The following is a 25040-nucleotide window of genomic DNA, read 5'->3' as shown; positions in this document are numbered from 1 at the left end:
TTTGTTGCAGTGTTGAATAACTGTTCTTAGTCAAACAATATATTTACAAATAAAAGATAATTTATGAATAAAAAATTTATATACGTCTTCTTAGCTATCTAAACTAAGGTTGAAAAATAGACTTTAGTGAAAATTTTTCAAAATTAACAGTTAAAATTTAAAATTTTGGTTTGTAAGCATAAACGAAAAGATGGAGCAGCTATAATCTTTTTTGTTGCAGTGTTGAATAACTGTTCTTTTAGCTGCTGCTATGACCTTTTTCGTTTTCTCGGTGAGACTACGTACGTACGTCTCGTCTCCGCACACCGCCGCCTCCGATGCTGCCGGCGTGCTCGTCGCCGGCGGTGGCACTGCGCTTCATTTTGCATACGAGTATACGACAACTTCGTGGCCGCTATTCAGGTTGGCTCTAGCAGATTTGCTCATTGTTGGCCCAGGATATTATTTCTTGGTCCAAACCTAGGCCCGTTTGTCGCTATAGCCCAAAGCTTTGTCTTCTCTTTCAAATATCTGTAATTCCCTCCAGAAAAGAATAAATCTGTACAGGTTCAAATCAATCATTGACCTATAAAACAAGGTTCAACTCAAGTAATATATTTTATGCACAATTATAAAAATAAATCTTATCTAGCTAGCTAACTGCCAGTGCCGGCCACCTCTGGCTTACGATGTGTTCAGTAGCCCTCCAAGAATACATATTGTGTTTCAGAGTGAACTGATCTTTACTTCAGTCTCAAAGAACCGTATGATCCATACACCTGTCCATCAAGATGTGAAAGCTGCAGCTTTGTTTTAAGGAAACAAATGAAAATTTTCAGATTAACTAAAGCTCACATACATAGCTAGGTAGGCCGAACTGCAGAGTGGCACGCTTCATGCTGCCAAGCAAGCACAAACTGAAGCTGATGATGGTGATGATCCATCAATGCTCTGCTTAATCCATCAGCAGCTGCAGGAAGGCACAGCTTGGTGCAGCTAACAACTGCCATGCACATGCGTGTAGTTAGGAGTGATAATAGACCAAGGTTTTTGGGTTCTTTCATAACCCTATTTAATCTTTAAAAAATTTTAGCTCAATTCTATACCATTAATTTTCAATTTGTTTTAAACCCAACACTTAGATTTTATAAGTAAAATGTTGGACCCATTACCACGCCCACGTGAAGTACTGGTATTTATCGATGCAGAGATAACATGTGTATTAGCTTTTGTTTTGACTCCCACTGGAATTCAGACAGTCGTATGCGTCCGTCAGCGCTGACATATTTTCTTCTACCCCGAAATGATATGATATGATCCTCTCATTTGTTAATTTGATCCCTGCATCATTGCTCGCAGCCTACGTAAATCTTTCGCTGACGCTGCAGCGCTGACGAAAGGACAAAGTAAGCCGGCTTCAATGTGCTAGATGATGAGTTACCCTTAATTGTCCTCAAAATAATTTATGAATAAAACTTTTATATATTCGTTATTATAGATTTAAAAACCAAGACTAAAAAATAAATTATGATAAAAAAACCAAAATCCACTCTAAATTAAGATTAAAAATTTAAATGTGGATCTATAAGCATAAGTATAAACATAAGCGAACAAATGACGACGTAAACATTTGGCATGGTTTAATTTCATTACGTATATATACATCGTTCCCTAGTTACCAGATTTTAACTCGATCATCTATTCGTCATTTGCCAATTGCGCCAAGTAGAAACAGCAAGCACGAATGCATGCCAACCTCTTAATTGAGAGTCCCCATCGTCACGTGGCATGAGCTAAATATCTCACACGGGCAGCGGCAAGCTTGATGCATGCTGCCATGGGGTTGACTGCCTAGCAGCAGCATGCGTTCACTGCATGGATCCATGGCTATATAATATCACTGGCTCTGTCTCTGAACATCAACCGATCGAGTTGTCAACGGTCGTTTCACCTTCAACCGGTCTCTGAACTTTGCTGCTCTCATGCATTAATTCCCTCCTAATTAAGTGCAGTGCATAGCTAGATGGTTAACCCATCTATGATCTATCACGCTGTGATCAACTTTTCAGGTCAGGCTATCTACTGCGACAATGGGTGAGGCGGAGGCACCGCCATCGCCCGCGGTGATGTCGAGGTCGGTGTTCTACGACGGCTGCCCCGGCTGCGCCATGGAACGGAAGCTCGAGAGCAGCAAAGGCATCCCCTACAAGGAGTTCATCTTTGTTGGGATCACCACGATTGCCTCGTGTATGTTCTTCTTAATTAAACCCTGCTTGCTTACTACTAGCTCGGCCCCTCGCTAAGTAAGAATAATGGGAAATGGATTTTAATACTCGAGAGGATATCTCCTCGTTTTTTCATGTGATACAAATAGCTATGATTTTTTTTACTAGAGATAATATATCACTCCGCAGACATTCACGTGCAAATTCGACCTCCATAAGTTATAACAAAAATAACAAATTAAATTCTAAAAAACATATAGGTATATTTACAGTCATATTTGTTTTTTTTCTCAACTTATAGAAGTCAAATTTGACCTTATTAATTGTGTAGTGATATTATCGCACATTAAGATATCTTGTCAACAAAAAATTAAATTTCTCATTACCATTTAGATAACATGCAAGAAACGAAATAATATCGCCTCGAGACTTAAAAGAATTTGCAATAATGGGGTAGTTTTCTTCAAGTTTTTACTGTATTAAACATGTACGGTACTATATCCCTGTTGATAACCTTATTTTCTAACGATTGTCAATATTATTTTCCTTTTCAGCTTTACCAATATCCTCATTGTTCCCATTCTTGTACTTCATGGTGCGTTAATCTCAACATAATTTAATCAGTGTCATATCTTCTTTCTAGGAGCAACACTGTAAATATCCTAGTTTTTTATTAAACATTTTTTTACCTTTTGTTGACAACAGATAGAAGACCTACATGTGGCAAAAAAGGAACAAGATATTGGATTATATGCTGGATTCCTTGGTAAGAACTATGAAAGCTGTGATCTTCAGTCCCTGACTTGCACCCTCATCTGTTTGCTTTTAATTATGCTTATAAGCTAAAGTTTAATTTTTCAACCTTAAATTTAGAGTTTTTTCACCAAAGTTTATTTTCTAGCTTTGAATTTTAGATCACTAAAAATACATATATAATTTTTTATTCATAAATTATTTTTCGTCTGCAAATATATCAAGCCAAACAATCACCCCCTTCCCGCTTGAAATTTTTGAAGTACCTGTTTTCCTATTTCAGAAAATGTATGCTCATACAGAAGTAGTATATCACTATTGATGTCTTATAGGTGCATCATATATGGTTGGGAGATGTTTTGCCTCACTCTTTTGGGGTGTGGTGGCCGATCGTATAGGGAGGAAACCTATAATTAAATTTTCTATTTTATCAGTGTGAGTACTCTTTGTCTCATAATGTTCACTTTTACATGAAAGTTTTGAAAAAACTCATTATATGATCCTCTCTGGTTTAAGTGTCATCTTCAACACTCTGTTCGGATTAAGTGTGAGGTATTGGATGGCAATTGCCACGAGATTCCTTCTTGGTGCTCTAAATGGCATGCTTGCCCCGGTAAAGGTATATATGCTGCTCTGTCCGATTTTTCTTGACGCCGTTGATTTTTTATCTACGTTTGACCCTTTGTCTTATTCAAAAAATTATATAATTATTGACTTTTTATTATGATTTGATTTATTACTAAAGTAACTTTAAGTATTTATAATTTTGTATATTTCGACAAAATTTTTAAATAAGACGAAGGGTCAAACGTAAATCAAAAAGTCAACGGCGTCAAAAAAAAACCAGAGGGAATACAATGCATAATTATACACCAAATGAGATTATGCTATTATATATGTGAAACAAATATGTATATATGCAGCTTACTGGTTCTCAACAATTGCAGGCTTATTCCATTGAAGTTTGTCGACCTGAACATCAGGCTCTAGGATTATCAATCGTAATTAAAATTCATACCACACTTTCTTTGCTTCATCACAAGTACAAAATTCAGACAATTACATCACTAATCCACTTCATTGCATATGTATATATATAGGTAAGCACTGGTTGGGGCATAGGACTTGTTGTGGGTCCAGCCATTGGAGGCTACTTTGCACAAGTAACTGTTTAGTTATAAATTATAGAATAATTATTTTCACAGAATATTGTAACTTGTTTTGGTTCTGATTGCTCTCAGCCTGCTAAGCAATATCCAAACATATTTTCTGAGAAGTCCATTTTTGGGAGGTATGCATATGGTGTATCTCAAGAAATATTTTATCAAATCGCATAAACAATCTATAATTACACAAAGTATATGTGTATTTTCTTTTAGGTTCCCATACTTCTTGCCATGCCTTTGTATCTCACTCATCGCTCTTGTTGTTCTAATAAGCTGCATATGGCTGCCAGTAAGTGATACTCCTACATATACTACTATATTTTTTACAATATTGTACTTCAAAGAATTTTCAAGTTTTCAACCTTTTAGGATAGATTCCAAATAGTATAGAAGTGGTATATGTCAATTGCTCACATAGTGAGCTAGTCCTAAGGCTAGCCAATAATTGAAACATAAAAGTTGGAGTGTAAAATCAACAGTTGACAAGTTAGAGGGTTTAAAATAAGCCTATCCTAAAATTTTTGAAGAACATGGAAACACTTACCTTAATTAAACATATATTTTCTTATATTTTTCTTGCTCTCTAATGAGGTTTAAGAGAAAACCATTAATAAGTATCGAATAGTCCCATATTGGTTATGCAATGGCAAGGTACCTAATATATAAGTGAGAAGTTCCTCATCTCATTGGCTAGATTTTAGGGGCGGGAAAGACTATTTACGATTCAACAATGGATATCAGAGCCTATATGGATATCAGAGCCTAGTTAGTTCAATATCTATGATTCAATGTATAAAGGGGGATTGTTGAATAATCTCACATTAACTGTGAAAGGACAATGGACCTAATATATAACTAGATGAGTCTCTCACCTCATTGACTAGCTTTTATAGCGAAAAATGTCCTTTACAATCCAACAATGATGAACAAACTAATTTGTGTTTTTTAGTTCTCAATTGTTTCATGACTATTGTCAACAAATTATGACTTGTGAGCTTGAATCTTTTAAGAGAGAGTACAATCATTGAGATATAACCGCAAAGAAGAATATTTCTCAAATTGCCCTTGATTACCAGGAGACACTTCATAAGCATAAAAATGTTGAAGGTGGAATTGAAATGATTGACAACTCAAGAAGTACACTTGAAGAAGATTCACATAAACAGAAGAATTTGTATAAAAATTGGCCATTGATTTCCTCTATCATTGCATATTGTGTTTTCACGCTTCATGATACAGCATATAGTGAGGTAACGACTTCAACTATTTCCATTTCATTAAAATATGCAAATTGGGTAATATATGAAGAAATAATATAATCTAAAAATATGATAGAAATATATTTTTCATATATATGAAGTATTAACTGATATTTTTCATATATGATAGATATTTTCCTTATGGGCTGTAAGTGACAAAAAGTACGGTGGATTAAGTTTTTCATCTAAAGAAGTTGGCCAAGTTCTTGCAGTTGCAGGTACCCTATCAACTTTTATGGATTACTTTATTAGGATCACCATTTGAACCACTAATAAACCTCTAAACACTTGTATGGATGTATTCACAGTAGATATTTTATTATACTACATATATGTGTTTCTTCTTGGGCATTTAGTCAGCACTCCACGATATCAAGAGATTCTCTCTTATGTTCATAATTCTACAATGCTTCTTCTTGGACATTTAGCTCACAATTCACCTATAAGGGAACCCAACACTAGAAGGTATTTGTAATGCCCGTTTGATCTAGCAAATATGATTTATAGTGGTTGAATTGAATGGCATAAGTCCTAACCCCTATATTACTCATTTTACCAAAAAAAAAAAACTTGAGTACTCTCCGTATAGGACCAAAATTTCTTGAGAGTTATAATAATGCAAAAAAAAAATTAATCCTATGATATTTTTAGGTGCTGGTTTGCTTGTGTACCAGCTTTTCATCTACAGATCAGTTCATAGATTTCTTGGATCTGTCAATTCATCTCGTGTTGCTTCGGTGAGTAATTAAACTATTTTCTCAAAACACATACATATGTTTCTCAGCCAAATATGTGACATGTTTTTTTGTGTGTATATTGTAGGCTTTGTCCATACCAATTCTTGCTGCATATCCCTTTATGACACACTTGCCAGGGTTTAGACTTGGGATAGCTCTTTACCTTGCTACGATTTTAAAGGGTGTTCTATCAGTAAGTTTAAAAAGCATTTTTCCTATCCTTGAGGAAGCACCACTGTTTTCTATGTAAAATTTGATACCTCTTGGTATTTTAGATACGAGAAAGTACTAAATTTTATATAGAAAGCAGTGGTACCTCATGGTACCTTTTCAAGAATGGGAAAATTGCTTAAGTTCAAATGTTGATTGTCTAGTTCCAAATAACATGATTCAAGGAACTAAATTCGATGTACTTCTAATATAACACATAATAGCATACTACACGCAACAAAAATAAAATCATTTTTTTTATATTACAAACCAAATATAGTGCATGTAGGGACTAATCGACTAATCATCTCTTAACTATGAGGGCGCTCATATGTACTATGCAGTTTTGTTGACCTTTATAACATGTATATATTACACAAGCTTGTTTTTTAAAATTTTGTAAATTATTATGATAGTTTTTATTTGTTGTTTATGTAATATATAGTTATGTATTATACATGACTTGAGTTATTCATCAATTTCATGCATAATAATCCTTCTCAAGTAAAAGTTATTACCAACTGATCATGACAATAAATTAGGTCATTTCTAGTTTTATGTCAATTTATCATTCCTGTTGACCTTATAACTTTGTTGATTTGATCAGATAACTATCATAACAGGCACTTCCCTACTTCAAAATAATGCAGTGGCAAGTATCAAGTCAACCTTCCATTTTATTTTCTCAATATTAACAATTTTATTTAATTAAATTTATTCCAAACAATAGTCACAAAGTCAAAGAGGTGCTGCGAATGGTATATCTACAACAGCAATGTCCTTCTTCAAGGCAATTGCTCCAGCAGGAGCAGGCGCTCTGTGAGTATTATTGCAACTTATCAAAATTTTCTTGAACACCAAAGGGTTGAGCATGAAAATATATATTACAGAGCATACCAATCTTATTATATTATGACTCCTAATAATCCCTAAGTCCAACACAGAGTTACATAAGCAAAGTTTATGGATTATCAAATCACAATTATAGGAATAATTTTACGTTTAATTTGTATAAAAATTACTATAGAGTTTTGAAGCAAATGTGTGATGAATATCTTATTCATGAATTGTTTAGGTTCTCTTGGACCCAAAAACGCCAAAATGCAGCCTTCTTTCCAGGTATATAATTTATTTACAAGTTAGAAACTATAGCTTCTGTTGACATCTATGTATTTTATAGTGCAATTGTAAATGTATTGTATCCTTGAAGGTGCTAATATCAGATATATTTCATTGATGATGCAGGGGATCAAATGATATTCTTTATTCTGAATTTGATTGAATTAGTTGGACTTGTGCTGACCTTCAAGCCGTTCCTGGCAATACCAAATTAAAACACAATCAATTGAAGAAGAAGAAGCTGAAACACCCCCAAGCAACAGAATAATGGTGCAAAACTGCACTATATTGTGGTTTGCTGGGATGTTTGATTCAAGTTGTTGTTGTACATGGAAATATATGATCCCTCTTCGCCATCATAAAATTAGTGTGCATGAGATTGTTTGTCTAAAATGTTTCTTCCATGAAGACCAGTGTTGTAAAATCAATTATTCAGGCTAATTAACTAGCTTTTGGGACGGGCACAGTCTGTGGGTGAACATATATACTGTGTCTGTGGGCTTTTTCTATCGTCCTTAAAAATTACCCCAAGGCATCAAAAATTTTAGTGTAAAATTCTGATACCTTTGGATATAAACTCGACTCTCACGTGATGTTGCAATGCATCCCTGTGTATTAATGGTGATGGATTAGAGATTATATTGCGTGGATGCGGACTTAAAGGCAGTGGTAAACTGGCAACTAATTTTAGCTTCCACATTTCTTGCACGCAAGCCTGTCTCTCCCCTGCTTCCAAGGAAGGAATGCAGAGCAGAGCCCTTGTTTCATGCCTCTCCTGCTCCAAAGGAACGCAGGGGACTGGAACTTGTTCCATGCGTACGGTGTTGGATCTCCAAATTAACCCATGCATTGCCCAGCAATCCAGGAGTTGTACCATAATCACCAATTGATCACAGGGTATATGATTGATGGATCGATATTCAGGACTGCAGAAAATAGATAGCAGAAATGGTTAATCTGTTGCTTTACTCAACCACAAGAATGTTTCTTGTAATCACAAGCAACAATCCGAAGCCAATGCATCTATATATCTCTGATAGCTATCAAAAGATTTTTGCACGGCGAGTTCAGTTCAGTGGCGATCTCTTCTTCATCCTGCTCATTTGCATAATTAATCACACACTAATTAGGCAGTTAGGCCATGGCTCAGGGTGGCAAGAAGAAGCTGGCCACGTTGGTCGGCTGCAACTACGCCGGCACGCCCAACGAGCTCAAGGGCTGCATCAACGACGTCGTCGCCATGCGCGACATCCTCGTCGCCCGCTTCGGCTTCGCGCCGGGCGACGTCGCCGTTCTCACCGACGACCGCGGCTCGCCGGTGCTCCCCACCGGCGCCAACATCAAGCGCGCGCTGGCCGGCATGGTCGCCCGCGCGGCGGCCGGGGACGTGCTCTTCTTCCACTACAGCGGCCACGGCACGCTCGTCCCGCCGGTGAAGGGGCGCCACGGCGGCCACGGCGAGTGCGACGAGGCTATCGTGCCCTGCGACTTCAACCTCATCACCGACGTCGACTTCCGGCGGCTCGTTGACCTGGTGCCGCACGGCGCGAGCTTCACCATGGTGTCGGACTCGTGCCACAGCGGCGGCCTCATCGACCTCGAGAAGGAGCAGATCGGCCCCTCCGTCCTGTCCGGCGGTGCACCGGCCGCTGCTGCTGATTCCACGCGCGGCGCCACCGCCCGGTTCCTACCGTACAGCGCCGTCATCGACCACCTCTCCGGCGTCTCGGGCATCGACGCCGCGCACCACGTCGCCGAACACCTCCTCACGCTCTTCGGCACGGACGCCAGCGCCAAGTTCCACGACCACGACCACGACGGCAAACAGCCGGCGCGCCCCGACGACGGCATCCTGCTGAGCGGGTGCCAGACGGACGAGACGTCGGCCGACGTGCCGGAGGACGACGAGGCGGCGGCGGGGGGCGGCAAGGCGTGCGGGGCGTTCAGCAACGCGATACAGACCGTGCTGGCGTCGCACCCGGAGCCGGTGAGCAACCGGGAGCTGGTGACCATGGCCAGGAAGGTGCTGAGCGATCAGGAGTTCGAGCAGCACCCGTGCCTCTACTGCAGCGACGCCAACGCCGAGGCGCCATTCCTGTGGCAGGAGGAGGAGAAGACGGCCGCGGCGGCGGAGCCGGCCATGTCGGCGCTCTGATTTGTGTTCGACAGAGGCAGATTGGCCAAGAACAGTGATTAAAAATGAATTTAACAATAAGATTTTACTCTTATTTATTCAATGTCACAACAAGTTAAATGTATGCCATCAAGCTGAAGGACGCATGTTTATTGATTCTTGTATTTATGAATATATCATTAGTTCAGCATTCTTACACACGTAGTAACGACTTTTTTTATCGACCTTGAAAAATACCTTAAGATATTCTATTTTTCAGCGTAAAAATTTATCGTACCTTAAGGTATAATTTTACACTAAAATTTTTGGTAACTCAAGGTATATTAAAAAAAAGCCATATAATAACATAGGTTATTGCTCATGATGCTAAACAAGGATGGTTTGGGTGGGGACAGGGATAATCATAGGTAGTGAGTTCTTCATTAGATGGCAATTTTTCAGGGATCTGCTGAGTCCTTGTCCTAACATAGAGTGTGCTTGTTTTGCTAGTGGTCAGGCTCCCATGATTTGGGGCGAGATCATCGTTGTTGTCCTTGGTAGTGGATTTTTCGTTTGATTCTAATCTTCCAAGTGCTATCAAAGTTCTTGGTCCAGCATACTTGTAGAGATTCTTTCTTGAGTTCATTCCATCAAACCCATGATTTATCCCTGTTAAAGTTAAGACAAATCAGATGTATTAATGTTAGAATTAGAAAATAGTTTCCTAAAGTGTTTCTTCGATATACTTTTATAAGGCATGGAGACATATCGGTCTTTAAAAGTGACTATTTTCTTTAAGTTTGTAACAACAATGCATGGTCATGTGAACAATTTTCAAATACAAATGCAAAATTATGGCATCACCTTTATTTCATAAAAGCAATATTTTGCTAGACCAATTATTTGCATAATCATGAGTTTAAGCGAGGGAGGGTACTACTTACCACACCAATTAGATATAGAGTTACGCAAAAATGCATGGGTGCAATAAGAAAAATAATTGTATCCATTTATTGATAAGAAAAAAAATAAAGTCATCTATTAGGCATAACATTTTTATATGTTAATTTTTCTAGTAAACTAGAATATAAAATACCTGATTGAAATTTGTAATGTTGACAAACTACTAAATGAGGTGAAATTTGTAGAATAACTAAAAATAAAACAAAATAGCCCAAAATTATCTTCATACCCTTTGTATAAAGTAGTTGTTGTAGATGAAAGTTGGTGTACCCCATGTGTATCTATGTTTTAGGTTTTTATAGCACAGACGATGACCATATGATATGACATTTATTAGATGATTTAATATGGTATCTTTGTGATCCATTTATTAATGGAATCTATGGAATGCTTCCAAAGCGGCCATTTAATACTCATGTTGCGATTCATTTTTTGGTTCAACATTTAATAGGTATATATATGATATGACTATCCTTAATATTTTCTTATTAATAATATTAAATTCAATAGTTGTTTTTTTCTGATAGTATATCTTGAGGATATATGCTAAATTTATGCTATAAATCCAAAGTATATATCATAATTACGGAATAAATATGCTCCTTCTGTTTTAAGTTATAAGATATTTTTTCCCTATATTTATATATGAACTGATGTATATTATATACATATATCCATACGGATTTGAAAAAACTAAAACATCTTATAACCTAAAACAGAGGTAATAAAAGATTTTAACCCATGATACAAATAACGCTTCTCAACAAAGTTCCTTTAATGAGAAAGCAAATCAAAAAATAAATAATAATTACATAATTGAATTGAATAAAAAGAATAGCGTGGATTTTAAAACCAACGACGTCAAACTTAAAAAAGCCGAAGGAGTAATAACTGCAGTAAGGCCCATATTGTTTTGGGCTGGGATTCTGTGCCATCAGCATGTTACAGCCCATCACGGCCCATTGCTTGTCAAGAGTATTTCGGCCTGGCCCAAACAAGACAAGATACAGCCCTGCCCTGCCCTGCCCTTGCTCGTCTCCGCCGGCCGCCGCCACTACTTCCACCCTCCCTCCTCTCCTCTCCTCTCGCGCCGCGCGCAACCGCAGCTCCGGGCATCCGCCGCCTCCCCTCTCCTCTTCCTTCCGATGGGTCGCAAGGTCAAATCCAAGAGGATTAAGAGGACCGCGCCCAAGGTAAGCGACTACTCACTGCGTTGTCGCGGTATTCCTAGTTCAATCTCGTCATCGTCTTTCGAGCCTAACTCTGCCTGTGCAATTTCTTTGCTGTGGATCGATGGGGTTGCAGAAAGCTGAAGTTGCATCGTCTTCTCTTCCTGCGGTGCCTTCTGGCCCAGCCAGGGTGAGACATGAATACTCCCAATAGCTCGTCAATAGATTTTTTTAGTCGCAGTGAGAAGAACAAGTGGTTGCATGTGTGATTACTTTTTTTCTACTTTCCATCTATAATAATTGCTTAATCTTTGGCAACAATTTCAGGTATGGCAACCTGGTGTGGATGAACTGGAAGAGGGGGAGGAACTCCAGTTTGATCCTGAGGCTTACAATTATATCCGAGGGTTTAACATTGGTTGGCCATGCTTGAGGTAAAAGGCCTTTCTTATTTGTAGCCAATATTGTGCTATTTTATGTATGGTTCTATTTATTCTCAGCGATTCACGTGCTGTTGCAGCTTTGATATTGTGCGTGATCAACTTGGGCTTGTTCGATCAGAGTTCCCACATACATTATACGGCATTGCTGGAACTCAGGTTGCATTATCTGTTCTCCTTACAATCCTTTTCCTCTAAAATTTAGGTGATGAAAATATGATCATTAGGTTGTCTTTTTTTGGAAGATGAAATATTATCTGATTTTTTGATAGCTATTTAATAGTATAAATGATTAAATTAGATACTATAAAATTAAAAATCTACTTTATAAAGGTGAGATGATGAACTTCTATATAAAATCTTTTTGCAAAAAATGCACTGTATAGTAGTTTGGGAAGCACGCACGCAAAAGCCAAGGAATAACCTGATGCAAAAGAACACAGCAAGTAATTTCATTATAAAATCAGATAACAACAATATTAGGATTCCAGTCATTTCCGCAAGTCAACTTTGCTTTTCATAATTCATGGGTGCCGGACTTTTTTTCTTCTGTTATCTTTCCTTTTTTTTTTCTATCAATGCTTTTACCTGCTCCATAGAATCACTCTATTGTCCAAATAGTTTGTGCCTAATTAAGCTTTACCTGTTTTTCAGGCTGAGAGGGCTCCATGGAATTATATCGGCATTTTCAAGATTTGCAACATAAATGGGAAGAAGCGGGAACCTATACCAGCCTCAGCAGTTGATGGCGGCAGTGATATGGACAGTGAAAGTAGTAGTGATGAAGAAGATGAAGCAGTTAATGAAGATACAATGCCCATTTTACATGTAAGTTCTTTCTCCAAGTGCACATATTTGATTAAGCTATGTATCTGCTTACTTCACAATTTACAACCCAGTTTACTCCTTTGGTACATAACTTCTAATATGCTTTGTATCTGTATATGTGCATATGCATATACAAGCTAAAAAAGGATGCATAACTTCTAATGTGCTTTGTGTCTGTATATGCATTACCAGCTAAAAAAAGTGGCTCATGCGGGGTGTGTAAATAGGATACGCGCAATGACTCAGGAACCACATCTATGTGCAACTTGGGGAGACACAGGTCATGTTCAGGTAAATTTACTTTCCCTAAAAACATGCCACGAACATAATCTACCACACTTACTACTTTTGTGCATAATCAACTGTCCGTTATGTTGTTTGTAGGTATGGGATTTCAGTTCCTTCCTTAATTCATTAGCAGAGTCTGGAGCAGTTGCACACAATGAAGAAGACAGAATCCATAATCACGTACCTGTGAAAATATTTGGTGGCCATAAAGATGAAGGCTATGCAATTGATTGGAGTCCACTTGTTACTGGAAGGCTTGTTTCTGGTGTGTATTGGATCTTGTCCATGATATAATGTTTGTCCTATGCTGTTTTGCTTATAAAATCGTGGTCTGTCTTGTGTTCATAAAGCATCCATATGCTTCATTTTGTACATGGACATTGAGTACTAGATCAAATTAATGATTTGACTATACAGGTGATTGCAATAAATGCATCCACCTGTGGGAGCCGACTTCAAACAGTTGGAATGTCGATACAAAACCATTTGTTGGGCACTCTGCAAGTGTTGAAGATTTGCAGGCATGCCACTGAATGAATTAACATACATACTTGGTGCTCTAGAACATTGAGCATTTGATTATCTCAAACATCTTGACTATATTTTGCAGTGGAGTCCCACAGAAGCCGACATATTTGCCTCTTGTTCAGTTGACAAAACAATATCTATCTGGGATATACGGACAGGGAAGAAACCCTGTATTGTTGTTAAGGCTCACAATTCTGACGTGAATGTCATCTCATGGAACCGGTATGATATGTCCACTTGAAAATTTGATCATCTACATGAAAATCTTCTCCTAATATTCATGAATATATTGACTACTCTTACCAGGCTTGCTAGCTGTATGATAGCTTCAGGATGTGATGATGGAAGTTTCTCAATTCGTGATCTAAGATTAATCAAGGTACTTCATATTGTTGGGCCACAATGTTCTGTGCTTGTCAGTTGCAAATATCACACTACAATGGCGTATTCCCTCCATCTCTGTTTTTATGGTTTATTTCAGTTTGGGCTTATCTGTCACTTTCTATGCATTTAATATGTTAGAAAAAAAAAGTGGACAATTGGGTTTTGTGATGATAATACTGATACAAGATGAACCCTCTTTTGCATAGATGAAATTTGGCATGTTCTTGCTACTAGACTTGTGAGGCCAGTGATGCTATGGTAGATAGTTGTTGCTTCTGATGTCTGTAATTAATTTACACACACTAGCAAAACTCAGCGTATCTAAATACATAATAATGGCACTCTCTTTATTTGAACACCTTTTACAACTGTATATAATAATGTCTTCTGTTCATATAATCTCATATTGCTTTTGAAATGATGTATTCACATCGAAAGCTTTTTTTTTGCTTTCTGTTGTACTGCTAGGATGATTCCTTGGTAGCCCATTTTGAATATCACAAGCAACCAATTACATCTGTGGAATGGAGCCCACATGAACCATCAACATTAGCTGTATCATCAGCTGACCATCAACTGACGTAAGTTTCCTCACTCAAGTTTTATACTTCTTTTGTTTAAAGTGTAGTGAAAAGCCAAAAAATGCTTTCTTTACTATATCCATTTTTCAATTCTGAATTGTTTGTGTGCAGAATTTGGGATCTTTCATTGGAAAAAGATGCTGAAGAGGAGGCAGAGTTCAGGGAGAAGATGAAAGAACAGGCAAATGCTCCTGAAGATTTGCCCCCGCAACTTCTCTTTGTTCATCAGGTACTATTACCACATTTGTTTTCTCTCTCGTTTTTGAATCTTGTATACACCCATTCCTTGTGTAAAAAAATTAAAAAAATATATGTTTGTGGACGTCATGATGTATTTCAAAATCCATCTATACACTGCTAATGAGCAAAATCATAGATTTGACCTTGATTTGTTTTGTGTACAGGGCCAGAAAGACTTGAAAGAATTGCACTGGCACCCACAGATACCTAGTATGATCGTATCTACGGCAGGTGATGGATTCAATATGTTGATGCCCAGCAACATCGATACAACCATTCGAGAAGCTGACACGTAGATTTTCTACAGCACTGTTCATCTAAATCCAGGTTTCATGGATTGACTTTTTTTTTGGGAAGAGTGTGTAGTGATACTGCATGTCACATCGGTTTTTGCTAGCTTGTATCCTAGTTTCGTTAGGTTCTCAGTTTTGTACTGATGTCGCCAATGTGAGGATCAGAAGTATTGATTAACTGAGATTCTATGCATATTATAGTAGTGCACGATAATATTAATAAGTGCTTATCAATATTTCGCCCGATCGTTTATACATTATTTGCCTGATAAGATTTAACTGGACATTAACCTGGTGTCCATCAGCCAGGAATCTGGTCAGGTCAAGCATCATTCTTGCTCTAAATCCATCTTGTGCTGTTAATGAAACCAAAGGCGCAAATTTGAGTTGTTTACAGGTGTAAGCTACTTTATGGGCTGCACGCAGAATGAAATCACATAATGTACAGTATACCCTACATGTGCCACTCCACTTTGGCCCTTGATAGTCAGCTACAAGATGGTAGCAATCAGCAAAGATTCTGAGGCTGAGAATCGGACTATTTATGAAATTATCATCAATTGACATGATGAACTTTATTCGTTTCCGAAAATTTAGCGCCCGTCCATTTTTATTTTATCGTTTGAAGATGCTTATGCTTGCTTTTTGGGAGAATGAGAATGAGAATGTCATCAGTAATCTCCCTGATGAAAGTACTAGAAGAAAAGAGCAGCAGCAGCAACCTGGAGCGAGCGAGTGAAGCATGCAGCATACGATACGAATACGTGAGCAAGTGCCCTCCTTTTTATAGCCAGCGACAAGAACGAGCGCAGGGGAATCATCAATAATTAAACAACGACATGGCGGCAGCTTAATCCTCTCCCCGTCTCCATCAATCAATCGCCATTAATTAGCTAATTGCTTCTTTTGTTTTGCTAAATCGGAGGGGGGAATGGAGCAACTGAGCAAGGAGCAGATCGCCGAGTTCCGGGAGGCATTCAGCCTTTTCGACAAAGATGGGGACGGTAATAGTTGCATCAATTGCATTGCATGTGTTCTTGACAGATTGATAGAATGATTGATTGATCGGAGAAATATTTTTTGAATCAGGGACGATCACGAGCAAGGAGCTGGGGACGGTGATGGGGTCGCTGGGGCAGCAGCCGACGGAGGCGGAGCTGCAGGAGATGGTGGCGGAGGTGGACGCCGACGGGAGCGGGAGCATCGACTTCGACGAGTTCCTGAGCCTCCTCGCGCGCAAGCTCCGCGACACCGAGGCCGAGGACGACATCCGCGACGCCTTCCGCGTCTTCGACAAGGACCAGAACGGCTTCATCACCGCCGACGAGCTCCGCCACGTCATGACCAACCTCGGCGACCGCATCTCCGACGACGAGCTCGCCGAGATGCTCCACGAGGCCGACGGCGACGGCGATGGCCAGATCGACTACAACGAGTTCGTCAAGCTCATGATGGCAAAGTTCGCCAAATCCCCCCTTCGTTTCAATTGCTCGATTCATCTCTTTGAAACTGAACCTGAGCATTGCAATCTTTGCAGTGCATTCATCAGATGAATTATGAGCTGAATGATTGATACTAGTATTTATATGCAGGCGAAGGCAGAATATGATGGATGGTCATGGAAGCGGAGGTCACCGGTCGAATCGCTCCGACCGGAAATCCGGCTGCTGCGGCCCCTCATCCTCATGTACCATCCTCTGAAAATTGAAAATTGTAGGTTTCAGGTTTGCAACTGATCTATCATAATCATAGAATTCAGAGTTTGCTGTCACCTTAATTTCTGGTTACAGTTGATCTGGAGTTCTTGAGAACTTGTAAATCAAACGACTTCATAGTGTACATGGAAAATGAATGCTGACCAATTAATTATACTTGTTCCTCACAAGATTCTGGTTTATACACACAAAAAACCCCATCGAATGATCAGCTTCACTTGAGCTATCACAAAGGGTTCTCTGAAAATTAAGAGCAACATTTATAACACTAGTGGAGACCAAGCATAATGTACTTTACAGGTCCACCCACAACTAATTACAAATGCAATAAACATGATTTCTGCTATTCCAGCATCTAGAAATGGGAATCAATTCAGAAGAATGGGATGTAAATAGTTCACCCATATCTCCTCTCCCAAGTTTCTAGGCAGGTTGACTTTGCAGATCATCTGATTTCCACACCACATCCTTTAAGGTGTTGGAAAGGTTTTTGTAAAACTGCAATACATGAAAAGTTCAAGCGATTCAGTACAAGCCATTCACACAAAGGTTGCAAAAGAAAAGGATAAAATTATAATTCTGGCTACTCAGTGAAACCCAATTTACTGAGCTTGGAGCAGAATAGGGCTGTTAATTGATCTTATCAAATTACTGACTCAATTTACCAACGATAGTCCATGAACATCAGCTTTTAATTGACATGATCATTGCGTTAAATATCTACCTTATGAAACTCTAGGGTGTCGCCTTTTGCTTTTCGTACTTCAACCATATGAAGAGATGGTGCAACCTGCAGTATCTGAAAAATAATGCACAATAACTGTTAGATACATTGAAGAAGATTAAACAGATTGCAGTATAGCAGTTTTTCATATTACCTCAGTAGCAACATTCAGATTTCCTTTTCTCCCTGCTTTTACCTTTTCCAGCCTTAACTGGTCAATCCATCAGACAAATTCAGCATGAAGAAAATATATATTTAAATTTTCTATAAATAATGCCTAGAAGGCTTGAACCCATTGTTTTAATAGGGGATTCATGCAAACAGTTGTCTGGGCGAAGGGAGCAGACCTTGTAATTTTTCTTCTGAACATCAAATCCTAGAGGCTTTGCAGCTTCCTCGATCTTGCGCACAATTTCTTTCGGTGGACATTTTGATGTGAACCTTGTTTCTCTTTTAAATTCCTGAAAATAGTGTGAATAAGTACATAGTAATAAATTGCACAAATTTTTTTTGAATAAGAAATTTTGCACAAATTTAACAAAATATGTACAAAATTATGAGGTTAAAATGGCACAAAATTGAACTACATGGATTTCACGACTTGTGACATGCAGTGTAGTCTAAACATAGTAACAGAGTAAATTGACAAGGTGCCAATAGGTGATTTTACATGTTTTCTGTGCTAATTTAGGAAGGTATAAGTGGAACAAAAGACAATAGCGCTTCACTTAAGTTTACATCCTTACAGGTTCGTTAAAAAAATAAGGTTACACGGAGCATTAGTTCAAGGTTCTTTGTCAGTACTGATTAAATAGGGAGATCACATACCTGCTCTGAGTCAAATAAATTTCCAAGATTGAGGCCTGCTGACATTGAAATCAGTTCAAATGCATTGAGAGCTTCTGGTTCTTTCTTTTCTGTCACATGGTGCTCCTGGAGGAGGTCAATCACAGTAGTAGGAACATTCAGTAACTGGCATGACCATAAAACAGAAATTCAAGTGTATACTGCAGTCTACTCACTTCTGAGTCATTGAAGACTGCATCAACATCATCCAATGTTGTGTCATATTTTTCATCAAACTCTGGGCGTTTGTAGCCCCTTTTGAACCACTCATCCTCTAATATTTCTGGAATTGTTATTCTCTGCCATAGTAGCTTAAGACATTAGCTTAAGACACCATCCAATGTTGTGTCATGGAGAACTATGGTATTAGTTTTACTATCTGTTTGAGTGATAATTATTAAACATCAAGGAGCCTTCTAAAAGGGGTGGTAGCCCCTGTAGAACTGAGTATCATCAGTTGATGAATCTATGGGCATTATGAGATACTATGTTGTTAAGAGGATACACTAGGTTCATTGATGCATTGGACCTAACTATCTTAAGGACATTTGTCAATTTTAATATTATGTTAGTCTATTCAGCTCTTGTGTTCTAGCATACCGTCATTGGATTTGGATCAAGGATTCTTGTTAACAACCTCTTGGCAGGAAAAGATGTCCAAGGTGGAAACGTAAACTCTGCATTTGATATCTGCCAGAAAGTGCAGAGAAGAATCAAATAAGCATGAACAAGTAATGCATCAGCGATGATCTAAAAGTGGTACACTTCTCACTTTCTTATACAACGCCATAAGATTAGAGTCCTCAAAAGGCAAATACCCTGCTAGCAGAACAAACAGGATAACTCCACACGACCACAAATCTGCCATTGCTCCATCATATCCTTGATCTTCAAGGACCTATCATAAAGGAGGTTGAATTGTAAAAGTTATTTCTGAAATATAAATATAATTCCAAATAAACAAACGGTAGGTTATATTTCTAAAACTTCTATTTCTGACATTACCTCTGGTGCAACATAGTTTGGAGTCCCGCAGGTCGTGTGCAGCAAACCATCGTCCTGAAGAATATACCACGAAGAAAAAGAAATATTAATTGAAGAACCGTACAATAATTATCTGATAATTGCTGAATTGTGATGTTTTTGAGATGGTTGGTACATACTTAGAGAGTAGGAAATAACAAATTCTTACCTTAATTTGCTGAGATAGTGCACTCAGCCCAAAATCAGAGACCTTCAGATTACCATATGAATCTAGCAGTAAATTTTCTGGCTGCAAGTATTGTAGTTCAGACTTAGGTTTTCTCTTTTGGAAGGAAATTTTGATTATGAAATGTATTTCATATTGACAAAAGAGGTAGCAGAGAAAAAGGGAGATGAACTCACTTTTAAGTCCCTGTGGTACACGCCCCTGCTATGACAATAATCAACAGCATTAATTAATTGTTGGAAGTACCTTCTTGCCTCATCTTCCCTCATGCGGCCATGGTTAACCTTAATTAAACAAGGAATAAAAATAACTGTAAGTCAAGATTTAAAAAGGTATTGTCTATGTGTGCTGGAAAGAAGAGAACCTTTTAAATTGGAAATGGACAATGTAGTATGTCACTTACAATTGTATCAAAGAGCTCGCCACCGGTAACATATTCTAAAACAATGTAGATCTTAGTCTTGCTTCCCATCACCTGAAATGAACATCGATTTGACAATTAGCAGTGTCCCATAATAAAAACATAACATGTATGCTGACTAAGGCTTTGTTTACTTCCCAATTTTTTTTCCAAAAACATCACATCAAATTTTTGGATACCTAAATAAAGCATTAAACATAGATGAACCAAAAAACTAATTGCACAGTTATGGAATAAATCTTGAGACGAATCTTTTGAGCCTAATTAGTTCGTGATTAGCCATAAATGCTACAGTAACCAAAATGTGCTAATGACGGATTAATTAGGCTCAAAAGATTCGTCTCGCGGTTTCTAGGCTAGCCGTGAAATGCGTTTTTTCATTCGTGTCCGAAAACCCCTTCCGACATCCGGTCAAACGTTCGATGTGATGTTTTTACCAAAATTTTGGCAACTAAACACCACCTAATTGCATCTAAATTTCTGGCAACAAAATCATGATTTTCGTAATATGATTGAATATAGATGCTTTAAGGTTCTGGCATGGACCCTAGAAAGGTTTAAATAAACTATAATTAGCTCTTTTCAAATATAAGATTATCTGGGATAAAAACACAAAAAGGATGGTAAATTTTAGTTACCTCATATATGCGGACAACATTTGGGTGCTTAATCAACTTCATCGTCGAAATTTCCCTCTTAATCTGCATGCAGAAACAGAGTTACTCACCAACAAAAGGTGTTACTTCCATCAACAGCTCCTATACCCTGAACAAACCGCCAAGTTTTTTGTCGTGCGAATATTAAGAGGCAGAAGAATCGGAAGGACGGGACCATAATATATTAGATGTGAAATATCACCAAACATTAAAGCAGCTACAATAATTCAGATTCAGAACTTGATCGTTAGCTGGTAGTATTTGACAGTGACCTGCTCGACCATCTTATGCTTGAGAACCTTCTCCTTGTCTAGGATCTTAATGGCTACCGGATCACCGGTCTCAGTATCCCTTGCAAATTTGACCTTCGCGAATGTGCCCTCTCCAATGGTTCTGCCTAGCTCATACTTGCCCACACGTCTCTTCACTTTGGTTGTACTCATCCCCTGCCTTGTGCCCCTTTGGAATTTCAGAGAGCCTCCACGGCCCTGTAAGTGCTTCTTTCACTATCCTGTGGAAAATTTTGCTGAATTACAGTCCATACATGGAAAAAGATGGTGCATGATAAAGATGTTTGGTTTCTGTGTTATTGTGTGATCAAACTTTATCTGGAGCCTATTCATTGGCTAAAAAAAATCTGAAACCTATCAACAAACTTGTCTAGTACAGGAGCACAATGGCATGTATACTGTATTTCCCACATATTTCTTCCCCAAATCATATATGCACTATTGACTTTGATCTGCATTAGTCAAATATTTCTTCCCCTAGTATCTTCTGCTACAGACACACATGCAAAGTTGTTGAACAGACAGTTTTCCAAGATTTTATAAAATTACCCCTAAGATAGTAAGATGTCATAAAAATTTTGAACTGGTCGATTTAATTAATTGGTAAGTAGAGAAGATCATGTGAAATCCAATACTTTATTCTCCTAGAAACATGACCAATCAATTTGAAGTTAAAGAAACGAAGCAGCGCATCGTTTGGATCTGGACAGCATAGTATTGTTAATGAGACACGAGTATGCTGCAAAGAAGCCAGTGGATATTCATGAAAGGTTAAGAGGGCAGAGCATACTCCAGAAAAAGTACAAATCAAGAACATTTGTTGCTGAAACAGCACAAATTGAAGCACATGAAATGGCTGGAATTCCCCAAGCCAGGAACTTTTTTATGCACGGATCAAGGAGAAGCAAAAAAGAATCCGCACAAAAAACAAGCAAGAAGGTTCGAGAAGGAACCGGTATCCTCATGTAGTCATCCGGAATCCAACTAACACTGGAAGCAGAGGATTGCAGGCACAAAGAACCACCCCAGCTTGCAGGCAATGAACAAGATCGGGGAGCAGTGTGCATTGATGAACTCACATGAACAAAGGGGGCAGAAATTTTGAAGAAGGAAGAGAAATCTCCAACCAACGGAGACACAAACCACACCGCAGCACAGAGACTGCAGAAAGAGAGAAGGAACGTAAGAAACAAAACTAAGAGGAGAAGAGGCAAGAGATCGAAGGTACTACTCACCGCAACTAATCAATCAAGCCGAAATCTGCAAAGCAAACTCGACCTGCGCGCGCTCTCTCCTGTGCTGATGGCCGGATTTAGAGAGAAGAACGATCGAGCCCCGGCAATCGGAAACGGCTGCTGGGACGAGGAAGAGGCGGGCAAAAAAGAGCTGGCTTTGCTGGGTTGGGTTTGGGTGGGTGCAAAGTAATCAGTGGCAGCAACAGCATGTAAATGGAGGGGCGAGAGGTTGAAGAAGAAGAGGAGGAGGAGGACATGGACAAGCTCAGAGCTGACAGACAGTGGGGCCCCCGAAACAGAACGGCTGACACAGAAGTGGGGCCCACCGCCACAGAAAACGGAGTAGGTGGAGACAAGCAGCAGCGAAGCGTGGAATGATTGATGATTCCGATGGAGATGGGGCGCCGCATGCAATGCAAGAACACGCGGGACGGGAGAGGAGTACGGATGAATGGATGGACATGGGCACATGGCTATGGCTGGTTCCACTTCCACGTGTTGTCTCACCTCGCCTCATTCTTGGCCCTACTACGCCATTGATCTCATCTCGATCGCTCACTCTGGAGTCTGGAGCTGCTCTTTTCCGATCGTAGAATGTGGATTTTCGTTTGACACGTTTTTTAAGATTTTATTTTATATACTAAAAGCTCCTTACTTTTGATCCACCGGTTCCATGGGACCCTGCACCTCACATTTAGGGGGCCTAGGGGCAAAACAAAGATGAAGGCCCTCTCAGACAAAAAAATCTTTTCATTATACCGTTGAATCCAATTTGATAATATCTATTATATTATTGAAAAACATAAATACCTCAGTCCTCAAATTTTGTTCCCTGAAAAAACACCTAAAAATATATCATTTTAAAACCGTTGTCAAATAAACGAAATAACATAGTTCTACATATGTAATATATTATAGACTTAGCGACCAAGAACATCATTACGTCGTCGCGTCCGAAGCTGACAGAAGTGCAAAATGACGTTTCACGTTTGCGGTCAGAACCGCACAAGCTAGTTAGCACTTAGGGGTGTTTAGATGGCAACAATTTTTAGTAGAAATGTCACATCGGATGTTTGACCGGATATCGGTAAGGGGTTTTTGGATACAAATGAAAAAACGAATTTCACAGCTCACCTGGAAACCACGAGACGAATTTTTTGAGTCTAATTATGCCGTCATTAGCACATATTGGTACTGTAGCATTTATGGCTAATCATAGACTAATTAGTCTTAAAAAATTCGTCTCACAATTTCTGCCATAACTGTGCAATTAGTTTTTTGGTTCATCTATGTTTAATGCTTCATTTAGATATCTAAAGATTCGATGTAATGTTTTTGAAAAAAAAAATTTAAGAATTAAACAAGGCCTTAACATGACGATATTTCAATCCTTTGGATCAGATTGGGCCATACTACTATTTGTTAATCGGGCTAAATCTAATTATGTTTCTAATCATTAATTTATAGAATATATATACATTTACATGCATATGTATATATATGGGCTGGGCCCTATCGTCTTGGGGGCCAGGGCTGTCGCCCTGACTGACCTGCCTTAGGGCCGGCCTGGGACCATGACACCAATAGTAGCGAGATCCAGAGACCCCTCTTAAAAATATCGGGAAACCTAGCGGACGAGATTTTCGTCCAACGGGATAATTAAGTTCTTTTGCATAATTATGTTTAGAGCGTGATTAAATCGTTTGACTACGTGGCGCTGCACATGCGAGGGACAAGTTTGACCCTGACGATGCAACCGATCTCACTGACTGATGCCGATTTTTTATCACTTTTCACCCTTTAATTTCTTAAAAAGATAAATTCTATATTTATTTTTTAATCTGAATAGTTTAGTACGTCAGTCCGCTAGGCTAGCAGTAGAACACCCTCATGATAATTTGTTCATAGGGAGTGATATTTGACCATATTAAACGGTGCTATAGCTAAAAAATGTTTAGATTTTGACGGCGCCGAGGTCTACTTCCCCGTCTGCCTCCCTCTTGGCCACCTCGCGCCGCACCGTCCAGTAGCTCCTCCTCGGGATGTCACAACCGGTGTCGCGGACGGCGGTGACGGTGCTCTTGACGAAGGAGTTGTTCGTGCCATCGACGTCGAGGTCCAGGTGGTACGTGGCGTAGTGGTTGTGGTACACGGCGATGGTGTTCTCCGACACCAGCATGTCGTGCGTGTCCTGCTTCACCTTGTCGGTGTGCGTGTACGTCATCCCCTTCACCTCGAGCAGCCCGGTGAGAGACACCTACGACAACGCACCATGAATTGACAAGCTAGCACTACACTCATTAGATATGATATCTGTTGACACTAAATGGTATCATGTGATACCACTTATTAATATATGATACATGTTGATAATATCTAGTGATACCTTCTGATATCATATGATATATGTTGATACTTTCTAATACCATGTGATACCACTTAGAACCTAGTGGATTGATACCTTCTAGCATCTTTTGGTATCATCTAACATATATTGATACTAATCGGTATCATCTAGGTTTTTATATGGGAATCAAGCGATACCTATCGATACTTATTGATACCTGTTGATACATATTAAAATTATATGATACCACTTAGAACCATATGGTACCGCTTGGTACCACCTGGTACCACCTGATACCTGCATCGTTTTGAGCTTCCTTTG

At 38.9% G+C, this 25040-nt stretch overlaps 5 protein-coding genes across 8 annotated transcripts; 4 read left to right on the top strand and 1 right to left on the bottom strand.

Annotated features, from left to right (window-relative positions):
- Positions 1 to 2060: 2060 nt before the first annotated feature.
- Positions 2061 to 8064, top strand: LOC102711838 (protein ZINC INDUCED FACILITATOR 1). Of its 3 annotated transcripts, XM_040528872.1 has the most exons (17): positions 2061 to 2226; positions 2759 to 2799; positions 2910 to 2970; positions 3290 to 3392; positions 3474 to 3576; positions 3905 to 3958; positions 4058 to 4120; positions 4199 to 4248; positions 4337 to 4412; positions 5200 to 5373; positions 5513 to 5600; positions 6034 to 6119; positions 6205 to 6312; positions 6937 to 6981; positions 7060 to 7148; positions 7405 to 7448; positions 7575 to 8064. In XM_040528872.1, the coding sequence occupies exons 1-17, from the start codon at positions 2070 to 2072 to the stop codon at positions 7661 to 7663; spliced, it is 1431 nt and encodes a 476-aa protein (XP_040384806.1). In that variant the 5' UTR covers positions 2061 to 2069; the 3' UTR covers positions 7664 to 8064. The 3 variants fall into 3 exon arrangements, with proteins under 3 accessions (XP_040384806.1, XP_040384808.1, XP_040384807.1); XM_040528874.1 differs by lacking the exon at positions 5200 to 5373; XM_040528873.1 differs by lacking the exon at positions 6205 to 6312.
- Positions 8065 to 8516: 452 nt separating this feature from the next.
- Positions 8517 to 9800, top strand: LOC102715811 (metacaspase-9). The gene has a single exon (XM_040528875.1). It carries the CDS (start codon positions 8590 to 8592, stop codon positions 9601 to 9603), a length of 1014 nt encoding a protein of 337 aa, XP_040384809.1. The 5' UTR covers positions 8517 to 8589; the 3' UTR covers positions 9604 to 9800.
- A 1801-nt stretch (positions 9801 to 11601) lies between these two features.
- LOC102722436 (glutamate-rich WD repeat-containing protein 1) lies at positions 11602 to 15468 on the top strand. Its single transcript, XM_006663120.3, has 13 exons — positions 11602 to 11717; positions 11830 to 11883; positions 12021 to 12127; positions 12214 to 12292; positions 12788 to 12961; positions 13154 to 13252; positions 13346 to 13514; positions 13667 to 13770; positions 13860 to 13999; positions 14084 to 14156; positions 14630 to 14742; positions 14854 to 14971; positions 15147 to 15468. The coding sequence occupies exons 1-13, from the start codon at positions 11670 to 11672 to the stop codon at positions 15276 to 15278; spliced, it is 1410 nt and encodes a 469-aa protein (XP_006663183.1). The 5' UTR covers positions 11602 to 11669; the 3' UTR covers positions 15279 to 15468.
- A 609-nt stretch (positions 15469 to 16077) lies between these two features.
- Positions 16078 to 17544, top strand: LOC102711102 (putative calmodulin-like protein 2). The gene is made up of 3 exons (XM_006662646.3): positions 16078 to 16279; positions 16365 to 16734; positions 16868 to 17544. The coding sequence occupies exons 1-3, from the start codon at positions 16207 to 16209 to the stop codon at positions 16974 to 16976; spliced, it is 552 nt and encodes a 183-aa protein (XP_006662709.1). The 5' UTR covers positions 16078 to 16206; the 3' UTR covers positions 16977 to 17544.
- On the bottom strand, positions 17117 to 22581 carry LOC102711381 (CBL-interacting protein kinase 32). 2 transcript variants are annotated; one of them, XM_040528633.1, is made up of 16 exons: positions 22373 to 22581; positions 22217 to 22298; positions 21120 to 21358; positions 20830 to 20892; positions 20174 to 20245; positions 19947 to 20054; positions 19753 to 19833; positions 19566 to 19619; positions 19333 to 19458; positions 19161 to 19250; positions 18737 to 18859; positions 18543 to 18647; positions 18062 to 18175; positions 17869 to 17925; positions 17715 to 17789; positions 17117 to 17488 (listed from the first exon to the last, which is right to left on the bottom strand). In XM_040528633.1, the coding sequence occupies exons 3-16, from the start codon at positions 21288 to 21290 to the stop codon at positions 17414 to 17416; spliced, it is 1314 nt and encodes a 437-aa protein (XP_040384567.1). In that variant the 5' UTR covers positions 21291 to 21358; positions 22217 to 22298; positions 22373 to 22581; the 3' UTR covers positions 17117 to 17413. The 2 variants fall into 2 exon arrangements, with proteins under 2 accessions (XP_040384567.1, XP_015697974.2); XM_015842488.2 differs by lacking the exon at positions 22217 to 22298.
- Between the last annotated feature and the right edge of the window lie 2459 nt (positions 22582 to 25040).

The sequence above is a fragment of the Oryza brachyantha genome, chromosome 11 (assembly GCF_000231095.2).
Source record: "Oryza brachyantha chromosome 11, ObraRS2, whole genome shotgun sequence".
In the NCBI taxonomy this organism is placed as follows: Eukaryota; Viridiplantae; Streptophyta; class Magnoliopsida; order Poales; family Poaceae; genus Oryza; species Oryza brachyantha.
Note: the sequence above shows the minus strand (reverse complement) of the source record. Positions and strands in the feature narration are given on the sequence as shown.

Bases quoted from the DNA above. Each gene is read 5' to 3' on its own strand.
- LOC102715811 (XM_040528875.1), top strand. From the start codon at position 8,590: ATGGCTCAGGGTGGCAAGAAGAAGCTGGCCACGTTGGTCGGCTGCAAC.
- LOC102711381 (XM_040528633.1), bottom strand. From the start codon at position 21,290: ATGAGTACAACCAAAGTGAAGAGACGTGTGGGCAAGTATGAGCTAGGC. The intron at 20,246-20,829 runs GTAACTAAAATT...TGTTCATTTCAG, and splicing joins ATGTTGTCCGCATATATGAG to GTGATGGGAAGCAAGACTAA. The intron at 19,251-19,332 runs GTGAGAAGTGTA...ACTTTCTGGCAG, and splicing joins TTATGGCGTTGTATAAGAAA to ATATCAAATGCAGAGTTTAC.
- LOC102711838 (XM_040528872.1), top strand. From the start codon at position 2,070: ATGGGTGAGGCGGAGGCACCGCCATCGCCCGCGGTGATGTCGAGGTCG. The intron at 3,393-3,473 runs GTGAGTACTCTT...CTCTGGTTTAAG, and splicing joins AAATTTTCTATTTTATCAGT to TGTCATCTTCAACACTCTGT. The intron at 6,313-6,936 runs GTAAGTTTAAAA...TGATTTGATCAG, and splicing joins TTTTAAAGGGTGTTCTATCA to ATAACTATCATAACAGGCAC.
- LOC102711102 (XM_006662646.3), top strand. From the start codon at position 16,207: ATGGAGCAACTGAGCAAGGAGCAGATCGCCGAGTTCCGGGAGGCATTC. The intron at 16,280-16,364 runs GTAATAGTTGCA...TTTTTGAATCAG, and splicing joins TTTCGACAAAGATGGGGACG to GGACGATCACGAGCAAGGAG. The intron at 16,735-16,867 runs GTTCGCCAAATC...ATTTATATGCAG, and splicing joins GTCAAGCTCATGATGGCAAA to GCGAAGGCAGAATATGATGG.
- LOC102722436 (XM_006663120.3), top strand. From the start codon at position 11,670: ATGGGTCGCAAGGTCAAATCCAAGAGGATTAAGAGGACCGCGCCCAAG. The intron at 13,253-13,345 runs GTAAATTTACTT...TGTTGTTTGTAG, and splicing joins GAGACACAGGTCATGTTCAG to GTATGGGATTTCAGTTCCTT. The intron at 14,000-14,083 runs GTATGATATGTC...TACTCTTACCAG, and splicing joins AATGTCATCTCATGGAACCG to GCTTGCTAGCTGTATGATAG.